This window comes from Musca autumnalis, unplaced genomic scaffold (genome assembly GCF_047663935.1).
Source record: "Musca autumnalis isolate F117 unplaced genomic scaffold, ASM4766393v1 scaffold_2, whole genome shotgun sequence".
In the NCBI taxonomy this organism is placed as follows: Eukaryota; Metazoa; Arthropoda; class Insecta; order Diptera; family Muscidae; genus Musca; species Musca autumnalis.
This window is the reverse complement of record NW_027411755.1, coordinates 241425771-241443172: the sequence shown is the minus strand read 5'-3', so window position 1 is coordinate 241443172 and position 17402 is coordinate 241425771. Positions and strand designations below refer to the sequence as shown.

The 17402-nt window shown below is 36.7% G+C and overlaps 1 protein-coding gene across 1 annotated transcript in view; it reads left to right on the top strand.

Annotated features, from left to right (window-relative positions):
* ds (dachsous cadherin-related 1) overlaps positions 1-17114 on the top strand; it is a 644900-nt gene extending 627786 nt beyond the window's left edge. Inside the window, exons 12-13 of the mRNA XM_073971174.1 lie at positions 11693-13056; positions 13591-17114. Coding sequence (XP_073827275.1) covers positions 11693-13056; positions 13591-17105 — 4879 coding nt within the window. The 3' untranslated portion in view covers positions 17106-17114. The remainder of the gene's footprint in view (positions 1-11692; positions 13057-13590) is intronic.
* Positions 17115-17402: the final 288 nt, after the last annotated feature.

The following is a 17402-nucleotide window of genomic DNA, read 5'->3' as shown; positions in this document are numbered from 1 at the left end:
CTTCGACCTTTTTGTTATACAATGTTGTTTTTGTTAAATCAAGCTCGAGGTCATTTGTTATTAATAATTTTTATTTATTTTCGATATTTCGCAATTTCTTGAATTGCATCTTCAGGAATTATGATCTACAACAAAGGTAACAAATATAAAAAAAAAAAAAAAAAACTACTGTGATATTCATGTTTTTTTATATATTTTTTTATATTTGTTACCTTTGTTGTAGATCATAATTCCTGAAGATGCAATTCAAGAAATTGCGAAATATCGAAAATAAATAAAAATTATTAATAACAAATGACCTCGAGCTTGATTTAACAAAAACAACATTGTATAACAAAAAGGTCGAAGAAAATTCAATATTTAACAATTATTACATACGGAAAGCACGCCGAAATTAACACAACATGATCTACAACACCCTGAAAAAGAAGAACAAATTTACAAAATATAACATCAACAAATACAAAAATTTGGAAGCAAAAAGGACAAAACTGCGGTCGACCATAACATTTTTAATCCGCTGTCGCAATTCTGGAATTATTCCAGAATTTATTAAGAATTCCATCAAAAATGTTCATAAATTAATTGAAGGGAACAATGAAACAAAAGAATTGGTATACAACAAACTAACAACACATATAGAAAACTTTCAACAAAAAATACTAAACATTATAATAGAACATAAACACAACTTGTTAAAAGAAAATGCAAAAAAGTGCGAACTAACCAACAACAACCTAGAAAAAAGTCTAACAGAAGATGAACTTTGTACCCTGAGGAGAGCAGAAAACACAGCTTTGGAAACTCTAAAGCATAAACAAAAACAAATCCACATACAAAAATTTGAAAAACTTATGGAGAAACATAGGCGAGAACTTAACATTCAAATAAATGATAATTGGTTTGTCAACAAAACCAACAAAAACATTCCTGATAATATCAAATGGCTACTCTCTCTAGGACCTAAATTTGCCTTGCCGACAACCAAAGACAACTTTCCGCTCTTTAAATACATTACCGACGGAGAAGAAATAATACACACAAATGAAGATAGAGAAAAACAAGAAGACGCGAGAACCAACTTTACAACAATGGTCGAAAATCACATCAACAAATTAAAGAAGACTAGCAAAGATGCATTTATAATACGCACAGTGGCGCAAACGAAAACATTCATGAAATCGAATAAAGACATAATTATTTTGAATTCCGATAAAGGAAATGTAACGGTAGCGATGGACAATAATGAATATAAGGAGAGAATGATGAACTTGGTCGGCGACATTATGACATACCAGAGGATGAACAAGGATCCCACTACCACGTTACAAAAGAAAAACAATGAATTAGTCGAGGAACTATTTAAAAATGGTTATATCACAGCTATTGAGAGGAAAAGCTTAAAAACTGACGTTGCAAATGCACCTAGAATCTACGGTCTACCAAAAATTCATAAAGAAGGGTACCCATTAAGGCCAATATGCTCCTCCATTGACTCACCATCCAGGGAAATGTGCAAATATATAGTCAACATATTGAAAAACTTAACGGAAAATTCGAAATATAACATTAAGGACTCTGTGCAATTTAGGAATAAGCTGAAAAACTTGACAATTAAACATGACGAAAAACTAGTATCTTTTGACGTTGTATCGCTTTTTCCTAGCATTCCAGTAGACCTTGCAATTGATATAATTGAAAGCCGATGGGAAGAACTGAAAGAATACACAAATATACATAAGAATTTATTTGTACGTATTCTAAGTTTCTGCATTAAAGACAATCGCTATTTTAAGTATGAGAACAAAATCTACAAACAAAAACGTGGCCTACCAATGGGATCTCCAGCTTCTCCAGTTATAGCTGACATCGTTATGGAGAAGCTACTGGATACCTGTATTAACAAATTGACAACCAAACCGGCTTTTTTATCCAAATATGTAGACGATCTATTTGTAGTTATAAATGAAATTGCAATTGAAGAAACATTGCAATCTTTTAACAGTTATCATAAGAACATTAAATTTACTATCGAAATGGAAAACGACAACAGACTTCCTTATTTGGATACAATGGTCATAAGGAACAACAAAGAACTTAAAATGAATTGGTACATGAAACCTACAGCGTCTGGCAGGATCATTAATTTCTTATCGAAACATCCGAAAAGAATAATTATAAACACTGCCAAAAATCTTATATATAGAGTACTCACAATAAGCGATGAAGAATTCCACCAAGAAAACATACTCAAAATTAAGAATATTCTACATAAAAATAGTTTCCCAAGAAATTTAATAAACAATCTCATAAAAGAATATACACAAAGAACACCAAATGAACAAAATATAGAGGAAAAAACCAAAAAAATATACAAATCCATAGTATATGTACCAAACATATCTGAAAGAGTTGCCAATTCTAATATTTATGACAATAACAAGTATACTATAGCACACAAATGTTACAATACACTGAGCAATCTATTCACAAAAACCAAAACAAGAATAGACAACATGGAAAAATCGAATGTTGTATACCAAATACCATGTGGAGGGAATGATAAAGAAACATGTCAACAACAATACATTGGTACAACAAAAAATAAACTAAAAACGAGAATCTCAGCACACAAGTCAGATCTAAAATTACGACATCATCACGAAAAACCCAAAACCGCACTAGTGACCCACTGTGCACAGCATAACCACCAACCCAATTTTGAGAGAGCGACAGTAGTAGGAAACGAATCTCACTACAAAAAACGATACACGATGGAGATGTTACATATTCTCAATGTACCAACAACAAGGCGTATGAACTTCAAAAGCGACGTCGACAACAGTGCTCTGTGTTACAGAGGTTTAATTAGCAAAGCTAAGAACATAAGGAGATCGCAATATTCAAATAAATAGTCAGTGCAATATTTACATTAGAAGACGATGGTAGTGAGGCTACCCTAGCTTTAAGTAAATGCTTGTGTTTTTTATTTTTACGTGATTATTGCGAACTGTTAGTATGTTTTTTCTTGTTATAGCTTATTAAACTACTGTGATATTCATGTTTTTTTATATATTTTTTTATATTTGTTACCTTTGTTGTAGATCATAATTCCTGAAGATGCAATTCAAGAAATTGCGAAATATCGAAAATAAATAAAAATTATTAATAACAAATGACCTCGAGCTTGATTTAACAAAAACAACATTGTATAACAAAAAGGTCGAAGAAAATTCAATATTTAACAATTATTTAATATTTAATATTTAATATTTAATATTTAATATTTAATATTTAATATTTAATATTTAATATTTAATATTTAATATTTAATATTTAATATTTAATATTTAATATTTAATATTTAATATTTAATATTTAATATTTAATATTTAATATTTAATATTTAATATTTAATATTTAATATTTAATATTTAATATTTAATATTTAATATTTAATATTTAATATTTAATATTTAATATTTAATATTTAATATTTAATATTTAATATTTAATATTTAATATTTAATATTTAATATTTAATATTTAATATTTAATATTTAATATTTAATATTTAATATTTAATATTTAATATTTAATATTTAATATTTAATATTTAATATTTAATATTTAATATTTAATATTTAATATTTAATATTTAATATTTAATATTTAATATTTAATATTTAATATTTAATATTTAATATTTAATATTTAATATTTAATATTTAATATTTAATATTTAATATTTAATATTTAATATTTAATATTTAATATTTAATATTTAATATTTAATATTTAATATTTAATATTTAATATTTAATATTTAATATTTAATATTTAATATTTAATATTTAATATTTAATATTTAATATTTAATATTTAATATTTAATATTTAATATTTAATATTTAATATTTAATATTTAATATTTAATATTTAATATTTAATATTTAATATTTAATATTTAATATTTAATATTTAATATTTAATATTTAATATTTAATATTTAATATTTAATATTTAATATTTAATATTTAATATTTAATATTTAATATTTAATATTTAATATTTAATATTTAATATTTAATATTTAATATTTAATATTTAATATTTAATATTTAATATTTAATATTTAATATTTAATATTTAATATTTAATATTTAATATTTAATATTTAATATTTAATATTTAATATTTAATATTTAATATTTAATATTTAATATTTAATATTTAATATTTAATATTTAATATTTAATATTTAATATTTAATATTTAATATTTAATATTTAATATTTAATATTTAATATTTAATATTTAATATTTAATATTTAATATTTAATATTTAATATTTAATATTTAATATTTAATATTTAATATTTAATATTTAATATTTAATATTTAATATTTAATATTTAATATTTAATATTTAATATTTAATATTTAATATTTAATATTTAATATTTAATATTTAATATTTAATATTTAATATTTAATATTTAATATTTAATATTTAATATTTAATATTTAATATTTAATATTTAATATTTAATATTTAATATTTAATATTTAATATTTAATATTTAATATTTAATATTTAATATTTAATATTTAATATTTAATATTTAATATTTAATATTTAATATTTAATATTTAATATTTAATATTTAATAGTTAATATTTAATATTTTACATTCTATATTTTACATTTTATATTTTATATTTTATTATTTTATATGTCATAATTCATATTTTATATTTTATATTATTTTTTTACTTTATATTTTATAATTTACCGCAATCCTCTTTTATAGTTACTTTAAAATTTATTCCATGTTTGTGTTTCTGGTTCTTGCATTTCGTCTCTACAATATCAAACCGATGCTATTTAAAAGATAATGTAACCAACATTCCACACCTCCCATTACATGAAACGATCGAACAAACAAAACCAGAGAACCTAAACACCAAACCAATTTATGTGGCATGTAAATTGAAGTTCTATTTTCCGTTAGAAAAAATGTCAATGTCAAACAACATCAACACAAGTTACAAGCTGCAGTAACAGCAACAACAACAAAACACCCACACTTTTCTAGTCACTCACTGCAAATCCCCACTCTCCCCCGCTTCAGCCCACTCCCACCATTCTTTCACCTTTAAATACTTTTCACTTCTAATTCTAATTTCACATCATTTGAAATACAAACAAAATGGACTGATGGCTGTTAGCTGACTGTTTATTTAGTTGGTTGTTTAGTTCGGGAGGTTTTTTTCGGCCGGTTGTTGTTGCTATTATTGTCGATGTTGTTCGCCACAATGATTAAATCACTTTAAATACAATCATTTCAAGTAAACTGACGAATAACAAACATTTCGTGATGTTGTTGTCGATGTCGAAAATAACAAGAGCACATTCAACACCACTAAAAGCTGCAGCGGCAACAGCAGCAACACCATCATTCCAGGGCAATTCCTACAAAACAAACATAACAATGAAACGCAGTAACACGGCCCCAGATAGATCTAAGAAGAATCCTAGAAAACTGGCATCAGCAGCAATAACATCTCCTCTAACAATAACATCAGACAAAACATTTGTTTGTTTTGTTCATAGACAACGACAAAAGCAACAACAAAACGTCAGCTGAGAAAATGGAAAATCTCGTTAAAATTATAAAAGAACTTAGGGTTTTGGGATAGATGTAGAACACTTAGATTTAAATTAGGAACGGTTAAGATTGCCAGGGAGTTTGGCAAACTAAAATTTCTTTGCAGTTCCTGCACATTATCATCATTGCAGCCTGCGATGATCAATGATGATCATAAAAAACTCATTAGCCTTAACATATTTTGTAAATCTTGAACAAAAGTTGCAATTTATGGTCCTTAATTGGTTTTAGTTATTCTTAAAGGGGAAATAAAACAAAATTAAATGAGACATATGTATAAGAAATTCGAAAGATAGAGAGGGTGGGTCGAGAAAGGATAAATATTCAATATTCAATATAAAATATTAAATACTAAATATAAAATATAAAATATAAAAAATGTAAAATATAAAATACGAAATATAAAAAATGTAAAATATAAAATACGAAATATACAATATAAAAAAGAAAATATAAAAAAGAAAGTATAAAATATAAAAAATAAAATATTAAATATAAAATATAAACAAGTAAGAACGGCGTTAAGTTCGGCCGGTCCGAACTTGTTATACCCTCCACCACGAGTTGTATTAAAGTAAAATGGAACAATTACCTTCCTTTCGTTTTGAAGAAGATTAAATACCAAATTTCAGCAGTTTCGGCAAAGCAATGTGGCTAAACTCCAAAATACCGGAATTCGGGAGGTACAGTTCTATGGGGTCAATATCAAAACGTCGATCTATACCGACACAAAGATGAGTAAATACCAAATTTCCGATATTTCGGTAAAATATATGTATATATTTCCTTTATTTATAAAAAGTTACAGAGTTTAAAATAAACTTGTAACTTATATAAAAGTTCACGAGGAACATAGTGCGTCTACAAATTCTCTCCATCTTTGTCGATCCTTACCTAGAATTTTTGCTTGGTTCCAGGGAAGATTGCAAGAGAGACATTCCTTCTTCACAACACGGATCCATGTATTTCTAGGCCTGCCAGGATTTCGATGGCCTTGTGGGTTCTAATCTTGTCTTGAGATTTCACTAGGAGGTTTCCAAAATGTGCACAATCCATGCCCATTTGCGTCTGCGGATTTCATGTTCTATTGGATTGCACTTCGCCATCTCGTAAACTTACTAATTAGTTACCCAGTTAGGCCAAAAAATTCGCAGGATTTGTTTCAGACATCTATTGTAAAAGGCTTGAATCTTCCTAAGAGAGACCTGTGTTCTACTCCAGGTACTGCAACCATACAAAAGGACAGATTTTATACAGCTATTGAAAATTTTGAACTTTGTTTTTGTTGATATGTTGTTTGCTCTCCAGATTTTGTGTGGAGAGTGGAAAGCTGTTCGTGCTTTGTTGATTCTGTCGGTAATATCGGCATTTGAACCTCCGTCTTTGCAGATTGTGCTTCCCAGGTAGGAGAAGCGGTCGACATCTTCGATGAGCTGCCCATAGATCGATAACTGAGCTGTGTTATTAGAACCGATCCGCATTTGTTTGGATTTCTTCGTATTTATCTTCAGGCCAACATAATTCGCAATAGCTGACAGTCGCTCTAACTTTTGTTCGATATCGGAGAAGCGATGTGCAAAAAGGCAGATGTCGTCAGCGTAGTCGACGTCATGGAGAAAGTCGTTTACGGACCAACGTATTCCCAGTGATGCCTCGATGTTGGTTTGTTGGAGTACACAATCCAGTAGTAGGAGAAACAGTGTGGGCGAAAGGACACATCCTTTATTCACCCCTGAGTGTAGTTCGAAGGGCAGGCTTTCTTCGCCTTTAAAACGTACTCTGGATTTCGCATCTGTATATAATTCGCGAATGAAGCTTATAATTTTATCTGGGATTCCCATGGAGCTCAGCGCATCCCATAGTGCTGGTCTGGATACTGTGTCGAAAGCTCGCTCAAAGTCCACAAAAAGTTATACCTTCTTTTTGTGGACATTGAGCGAGCTTTCGACTGCTGTTAAATTCGATAGACTGCTCTATGATTATGCGTACTGTGTTGATGTGGTGAGTACAAGATCTCCCTGGTCTGAAGCCTGCTTGCTTTTTCCTTAGTATGTTATCCAAGGCAGGGGAAATGCGTTGTAGAATTATCGACGCAAGAATTTTATTGACCGCATTTAATAAGGTGATGCCTCTCCAATTACTGCATAGTCTCAAATCTCCCTTTTTTGGCATTGTTACGACTACTCCCTCCTTCCAGCAAATTAGAATAGTCTCATGCTCCCAGATACTTTTAATTATCGGCGTGAGAGCTTCTGCGATGGGTTCGCCACCGTATTTCAGTAATTCTGCAGGTATGCCATCTGGGCCGGGCGCTTTAGAGTTCTTCAGTTTGGATAATGTTTGAATTACTTCTGCAAAATTAGGTGTGCCAGTGGAGATTACTCTTCTAGGCATGCGCCTATTTTCATTCCAGGCGTAACCCTGCGCATCGGTGGAGACTGCGACAGAGCTCGGCACGGAGAAGAAATCACGCCAGCGTAGCAGTTGCTCCTTTGTGTTGGTGAGATCATTGCCATTTCCATCTTTGAGTATGTCTGTGGTACGTGATTGTTTGCCACTCAGCTGTTTAATAGCAGCATCTCTGATATTGCCCATTGATGATGCGATTTCTGCTGATTCTGCGATGCTACTATAATAAGCTTCTCTATCTCTCCTTGCCATATATGTAACTTTGGCGGCCGACTGGCGGTATAAGGTTCGGGCATTTATTTTATCAGTAGCAGATTTACTTCGGTTGATCTTGTTTTTAAGCCTTCTGCGGTTCGCGATTTCACGGAGGGTTTCGTCAGATAACCATGGCTTGTGGCTGCGCTTATAGGTGCCGAGTATTTGGTTCGTACTTTGGCAGCACGCATCTTGTATATTTGACCAAGTGTGCTCTCTGCGAGGGGAATTTAAGTATGGTGCTACTGCATTTTTGTATTGCACAGCTATTTGTGGATTTTGCAGTTTCTTTATGTTGTATCTGGGTTTTTCTTGGTGGTGTGGATGGCGGCGAGACGTAGTTTGAAACTGCCTACAAGAAGATGGTGATCGCTATCAATATCAGCACCACGGCGAGTTTTTACGTCCAGCAAACAACAAAGGAAATGTTTGGTCCAAGACCGTGGTTGCCCATTACATTTTGAGGTTGCAGTTGTTATTACCAACTTTCGCGTTGTAGTCCACAATAAGAATTTTTATGTCACCTCCAGGGATAGATGATAAAGCGTTCTCAAGTTGGTCGTAGAACATTCTTTTGTTTTCCTCATCATCAGGGTCGGTGGGAGCACAGACCTGTAGGACAGTGATGTTTCGGAATTTTGTTCGAAACCGGGCATAAATTAGGCGGTCAGAAATCGCGATATGTTGAATGAGAGCTTTTCTGGCATTTGGAGATAGTAGTAGTCCCACGCCGTTAATTCGAAGATTATTATGACCCGAGTACAGGAATTGGTGACCCGGCCATACATATGTGTGCCGTCGCTCTTCAACCATCTCACCTCGCTCAGGCATGTCAATGTTGCAATTTGTCATCTCATTTGGTACTTGATTTAGTCTGGATGTTTCGGAAAGAGTACGAACGTTCCATGTTCCAATCATTATCCGTTGTTTAAAGCCATAAGTCGTCGTCGTATGGGGGGATGTTCTAATTTCATTTGTTCACGTTTCATTGATAGAGTATTTTTTACGAGAGTGGGTTATCAAACCAAAGCCAACCTACTTAGGGTGGTGGCGAGGGACCATGTATGAGGTCGTACCTTCAGAGGACAGATGTACGTAATCCTCCTACTTCCCAAGACGCCCAGTCTTCTGAAGCCATTTGGGATTGATCGACTTTCTCTCCTCCTTTATCCGGGCTTGGGACCGGCTAAAATGCATGAAGCACCTAGGCGGAGTTATTTCGGTAAAATAATGTGGCTTAAACCTTCACATTACTAAAAATCAAGAGGTATGCTTTTTTGTGGGGTATACGAAGACGTGGACCTATATTTTATTCATTTCGGTGAGATATTGATGTTACAACCTTCAGAACTACGTTCTATGGGGGCTATGTGAAAGCGTGGACCTGTGCTGACAAATTTCTGTGGGAAATTTGTATACCCCCAGCGAAGTCTAAGTACCAAATTTCAGCCATTTCGGTGTGATAATGACTCTTAAACCTTCAAAATACCGAAAGTCTGGTGGTACCGTTATATGGGGGCTATATCAAAATATTTGCAATACCAAACATCCTAGGAGTAATACAAACTTCTATACCAAATTACAAAGCTCTATCTTAAAAATTGCGAGCTGTATCTTAATTTCAACAGACGGCCGGACGGACGGGCAACGGAAAGACAAATTTAATTATACCCTCCATATTATGGTGGAGGGTATAAATATAGAATATAAAATAGTCCCAATTTACATTAGGCGAGTTTACTTGCGGCAATTGTCAGTTTGTAGGTGAGAGAGGGGGCTGAGAGGCAAAGGGTTACCATATGCCTTACCTCTCTCTCCATCAAACTGACAATTGCCGCAAGTAAACTCGCCTAATGTAAATTGGGACATATAAAAAATAAAATAAACAAGTAAAAAAGTATCAGTCGGCTTTGCCGACAGAGATATACCCTCAGCCTATGTAAATTCCAACTTTAATCTACGGACAGATCGAATGTATTTAGGAATTTTTTAAGAAATTTGTAGCACTTTTTGGACATTTGAAAACATAATATGGCGGTAAACAGGACCACACAGAACATCATCGGTATAAATTTCCAAAGAATCTCCGAACAGCCCCTAAACTAAATATGGATACAAATGTTGAACCTTTGTGGCGGAGGTATCCTAAGGAAAGTTAGGACAAAATATGACGAAGGCCAAATTTTGGACCAAATCGTTTTATCAGTTCGAGAGTTATTGTACTCTCCAGTTACTACATATGGTGCCTTAGGGGTTTTTCTACAACTTTCGGGCTGTATTCCCAAGAAGTATGGACTTGCCACTAAAAAAACGTTTACTGTCGTAATTAATTGCAAGTTTCTTCAACAGAAATCAAAGTTAGTCAAGAGCAGGTCTTAAAGTAAACTTATTCGAAAATTTATGTGGGAGGTACCCGAAGGAATAGGCAAATATAGTAAATATATTCAAACCTTATCTATATCTGGTAGGTATATTAGGTGCGTAAAGTATGGACCAAATCGGACCTTCCCTTCAAGAGTTTTTGGGGAGGTACCTGAAGGGGTGAACCGATATGGCCTATCTTCGAACTTAAACTAAGAAAAAATATTATGAAGGCCAAATTTTGGATCGAATCGAATCTTGCGCTCCAAACACTACACAGGGTGTCATAGGGGTTTTGTGAAACTTCCAGGCTATTTTCTCAGCAAGTATGGTTTGGCTCCTGATGAAATTTGTACCGTCCTATGGGGGGCCGTGAATATAAGTTGTTACAACAAAAATCAAAACGATTGGAGAGCAGGTCCTAAACTGAACTTTTCCGAGAGGTACCCGAAGGTGTGGACCGATTGAGTCCATATTGAAACCTCGTCAAAGTTTGGGAGAAATTTCACGATGAACAAAGTATGGACCAAATCGGTTACTGCCTTCAAGAGTTATCGTGCGCACAAATTTTCCGAACATTTTCGAACTTTTGTGGGGGAGGTACCGGGAGGAGTGGACCAATATAACCCATCTTCGAACTTAAACTAAGTTTGGGCAAAACATTGGAAAAACCAAATTTTGGACGGAATCGGTTGATCCGTTCGCGAAGTTGTGTATAAAACATAAAATATAAATTATAAAAAAAAAACAAAATATAAAATATTCTTTTCGCGGGCTCTCTGCATCTTTAGTAAACTTTCGAATACATTTCGTTGATCATGTGATCATTCTTTCAGCTTCACTCAGATAGTTTGGATCTGTATACTTTGGGGGTATTCTAATAACAATCTATAAAACTTCTATTGAATTTCAGGCCCTTTTGTATTTCTTTTTTCATTTTAAGCTCTATATTTTACCCTTAAAACTAACATCGTGTTTCTTTTATATTTTTTCCAGCCCCTTGGATCGTGAACGCCAACATGTCTACAACTTTATGGTGGTGGCAACAGATGGCGGTCGTTATGATTCACGTTCTGCTCGAGTCCCGGTGCAAATCTCCATTGATGATGTCAATGATAATAAACCGGTATTTGAGCGTTATCCCTTTCGTGCCCAAGTTCCCGCTCTCATACAACCAGGACAAACCCTCGTGCAAGTTATGGCCTCCGATAAGGACCTGGGATTAAATGGCGAAGTTTTATATTCCCTTAAGGAGCAAGATGACCCCTCCACGAGGGGAAAATTTCGTATAAATCCCAATACTGGTGTTGTGAGTGCATCACAAAGTTTGGCCAGCGAGTCTGGGCGTCTACTGCACCTAGAAGTTGTGGCCCATGACAAGGGCCAGCCTTCACTGCAAACAGAGGGGCTGATAGAGCTACTCATTGGAGAATTGCCACAAGGTTCCAGTTCGTTGCGTTTTCAAAACGACACATATCGTGTGAAATTGAAGGAGAATTCCGAAGAGGGTTTAAAGGTGTTGCAAGTCAGTGCCCTGAGATCAGATGGTAGAAGGACCAAACTGCAATATTCCTTTGGCACGGGTAATGAAAATCAAGCCTTCAGCATAGATCCGGTGACGGGAGAAATAAAAGTCGCCAACAGTGCCGAATTGGATTATGAACGTTATGCCGCCTCAATGGAGGAACAAATGCAAAATAATCAAAAATATTTTCAAAACAGCTATCGTGGCAGATCTTTGACCTACGAAGAGGGTGGTGAAAATGGTACCAGCTTTTTGCTCATGGAAACGGAAGATGGTGATCTCTCCGGCAATTTTCGCAATCATCGTGCCTTGCGTAGACGTGAAATGGACGACTTGCCAACACTGTTAGCCTCAGCCATCCAACCCCATGAACTGCGCCTAATGTTGGTGGCACAAAGTGAATCGCACAGCGGCACAGCACCGCTGTATGCCTACGCTGAACTTATTGTCGAATTGGAAGATGTCAACGATAATAGTCCGGTATTTACCCAAACACAGTATGCGGCCACTGTGTGGGAGGGCAACAACAAGGGTACATTTGTGGTACAGGTCTCAGCCTTCGATCAGGATACCGGGGCGAATGCACGCATACTCTATCACATCGTTGATGGTAATCATGATAATGCATTTGTCATTGAGCCAGCCTTTAGCGGCATTGTTAAAACGAACATAGTGTTGGATCGTGAAATTCGTGACATGTACAAGCTAAAAGTGATCGCCACTGATGAGGGGGTGCCACAGATGACAGGCACAGCAACAATACGTGTCCATATTGTAGATGTGAATGATAATCAGCCAACATTTCCACCGCACAGTGTGATCAATGTTGGTGAAGGTAAGTGGAATGAAGAGGGGAGTTAGTAGAAGAAGAGGATGTAGCAGAACAAAGCAAGCCAACTTAGCAAGCTGTAATTGTCGTTGTTGTTGTTGTTGCTGGAAAATGATCTAGAAAAACTAGTTCTTTGTGAAGATTTTCTATTCTATTCCTGTCTCCAATGACGGCGATGATGATGATGACGCTGCTGCTGCTGACGAGTGGAGTGTTACTTGTTTGCCTGGCTTGTTTTGTTGTTGGCTTACCGGCCTGCTTTGGCATAAAGTCGCTTAAGGAATTTTGATTTGTTGGTGTTTGGCTGAGTTTGTGAGTGGCATCAGAGCTCTAGAGGCCATACCACACAACACCATACTTTGACAAGTTATTAAATTTATACTGAAGTGCTTTAAATTCCAAACTTTTTAATTAATCCTCTGAGATTTGAAGTAGTCAAAGCTGATGATGACGAAGATGAAGAAGAAGAAGTTACTCCCGTTTTGTTATCTGACCGTTTTTTGTTTTATTTTCTTTTTTTTTCCTTTCTACATTTAATAGGCACTGAATTAGGTTCTGTGATTACCACCATCTCGGCCAATGATGTGGACACCTATCCAGCCTTAACCTATCGCTTTAGCATGGAATTGCCCGACCAGCAGCAGCACAACCACCACCATCTTTCTCACCAGCATCACAGCGATGACGATTTGTTATCATCCGACATTAAGTCCATATTTGCCATAGATCGTTACAGCGGCAAAGTTGTGCTGAAACGTCATTTGGATTATGAACAGCAACAGGAATACCAATTGGAAATAATTGCCTCCGATGCGGCTCATGAGGCACGTTGTACCCTCACCGTACGTGTGGGAGATGAAAATGATAATGCTCCCGAGTTTGAGGAGCCGGCATATTTTGCCATGTTACCGGATTTGCAGTTGTCGGCGAGTACAGCCTCTCTGACCTCAGACGTGGAATTGTTGCGCGTTAATGCCACCGATCAAGATTCGCCGGAGGGAGATAATTCGCGAATTTCGTATAGCATAGAGCCAGCTGTAAAGGGTTTCACCGTCAATGAGCAGACGGGAGCGGTGTATGTCAACATTAGTCGTTTGGCCGGTCCAGATTTGGAGGGCTTGCAGGAGGATTTGTTTGTGAATATTGTGGCCACGGATAAGGGTCGTCCTCCTTTGAAATCCTCCGCCACCCTGAGGGTCCAAGTGCAGGGCCACAATTCAGCCAGGGCCCAATTTCTACAAAGTCACTACCGTGCCCACATCAACGAAGATGCCCCCTTGGGTACGGTGGTCTTGAGGCTAAGCCAAGATATTTTGGATGCCAACACCGATTTAAGTGATTCCAATCTCATGTTCACCATAGTCTCAGGGAATGAAGAGGGTAAATTTCGTGTCTTCCAATCGCAGGCCATTATTTTGGTCAAACCTCTCGATAGAGAGCAAATGGATTTATACAAACTACGCCTGGTCATAAGTGATCCCTCCGCCTCGCCCCAACAATTGGCCTCCCAGGCTGCAGAGAACTCCACCTCAGCCATAAATGTCTTTGTTTCCGTGGATGATTACAACGACAATGCTCCGCAATTTATCAACAGCACTCGTTACGAAGCCGAGGTCAGTGAACTGGCTCCCTTGCGTTACTCCATTGCCCAGCTGCAGGCCATAGATGTGGATGCCGACAACACTCCCAACTCGGAGGTGGTCTATGAAATAATGTCCGGCAATGATGAGGGTATGTTTACCATAGATCTGGTATCTGGAGTCCTATTCGTCAACAACAAACTGGATTATGACACGGGGTCCATGTGCTATGAACTGATAATACGGGCCTGTGATAGTGCCTTGACCCATCCGCTTTGTTCTCTGCGTGCCTTTCGCTTGACCCTTAAAGATGAAAATGACAATTCACCCATGTTCCCCGTGGCGGAATTCATTGAATTTGTGGCCGAAAATGAGCCGGTGGGTACCAGTGTGTTTCGGGCCCATGCTACAGACTTGGATCGTGGCTCGTATGGTCTGCTTAACTACAGCATAGAGCATGAGGCAGTTGGCTCGGATGATGTGGCCTGGAAGCTGTTTCGTGTGGACCCGGAAACTGGAGTGGTAACCACCAATTCTGTCTTCGACTTTGAACAACGCAGTCGTTTTGATTTCATACTCAAGGCCATGGATACGGGAGGCAAATCCTCCAAAGTCAAGGTACGCATTCAAATTGATTCCCGTGATGAATATGCTCCCCAGTTTACGGAGCGTACCTATCGCTTTGTAATGCCTTCACCCTCGAGTGGTTATTTGCCACTGGGTTATGTGGTGGGCCAGGTATCGGCCACAGATCGTGACAAGGGTCCAGATGGAAGGGTGGTCTATCAACTCAGCTCCCAGCATGCCTATTTTAAGGTGAATCGCACCACAGGGGCAGTGGTATTGAAAAAGAAATTGGACGACAATTTTGATGATGGTCGGGACATAAGTTTGGTAATCTCAGCCAGCTCAGGGCGCCAGGGGTCGCTGACCAACATGACCGTGGTGGAAATTTCATTGGACCCTCTAGCTGACATCAACACCAACATAGCCAGTAGTGCAGGAGGTATTTCCGGCTCAGGAGGAGGAGGCATTGCCGACTGGGTCATAGGTCTGGTTATTGCCGTAATGCTGATTATTTGTGCCGTGGCAGGAATCTTTCTCTTCATACGCATGCGCAGTCGCAAGCCACGCAATGTTGTAAAGCCTCACCTAAACACCGAACCTGTGGGTAATTCCAACAGCTATGTTGATCCCAGTGCCTTTGACACCATACCCATACGAGCCTCTGGTTTAAATGCCATAAACAACAGCAGCAACAATCCCAGTACCTCGGGGGCCATGGCCTCGGCCCAGTTTGCCCCACCAAAATATGATGAAATTCCACCCTATGGTAACCATGCGGGGAGTTCTAACTCCGGGGCAGCAACAACCTCCGAGCTATCGGGATCCGAGCAATCAGGTTCAAGTGGACGTGGATCTGCCGAGGATGATGGTGAGGATGAAGAAATACGCATGATAAATGAAGGCAATCTAAGGGCGGGGGCAGCAGGAGAAGATGGCCGACTTTCCGATATTTCCGTGCAAAATACCCAAGAATATTTGGCCCGTTTGGGTATTGTGGATCGTGACAATGATCCCACAGGAGTGGCGTCCAGTACCAGTATGGCTGGCTCCAATAAAGAGGCCCACATTCACCATCCCCTGCCCATGGTGGATTCTCTGCACATGTATGCCGAAGATCCCAACAATGAGGCGGATATAACCAATCTAATTTATGCCAAATTAAATGATGTCAATGGAGGAGCCTCTGACCGGGCCAGCAGCAATGATGAAGGTGCAGCGGCAGCAAATATGGCCACAAATGTCAATCATGTTATGGCATATAGCAATCATCCAGGTGTCAATCCAGCCAATGTGGGGCCCTCAATGACAGGCTCCCTAAGCTCCATTGTCCACAGTGAAGAAGAACTTAAGGGTAGCTACAATTGGGATTATCTGCTAGATTGGGGTCCTCAGTACCAACCCTTGGCCCATGTCTTCTCCGAAATAGCCCGCCTCAAAGATGATAATGTTTCGGTGAATAGTGGCCAGAGTGGTGGTTCCTCAAGCAACAAAAGTAAACAAAGTTTGGCCCATTCCATTGCAAGTGTGGTCAAGACAAGGATACCACCGCCCATGTTAACTAATGTGGCTCCACGAGCCATCAACTTACAGGTTCTTTCAGGGTCTGGTGTAAATATGCGCATGCCTGCCGGTAATAATCCTCATCACATGAGTGGGACAGCCACAACCCATTTGGGCTCAACACCTCAATACATGTTACCGCGTTCACCCATAAATCATGAAACAGCTGGTGGTTTTTCCACTTCCACGGCAATGTCACCTTCATTTTCACCCTCATTATCACCGCTGGCGACAAGGTCACCTTCCATATCACCGCTGGGGGGTCATCATATGGTTAATATGCCAGCTCGACATCAACCTCAGCCACAGCAGCGGGGTAAAAATATGGTCGAACAAATACGAATGTAGGGTAATAAAGGAAGATGATGATGAAAGAGAAGAAGAAGACGAAGAACATTAAAAGTGATTTAGTATTACTAAGGTTAGTATATAAACAAGACATACACTCTCAAAAACACACACATACATAAATATACATACATATTCATTGACATTATTTTTTGCAATTATGCATTCAATTTACACTTAAAAGAGTGTGGTGAGTGAGAGATGTTTAAGACATCTAGAGTCTCTCACCTCTCTTGGCTGTGGCAAAGAAAACTCAAACACACACACACATGTAAAGTATACAAGATACATTTTTAG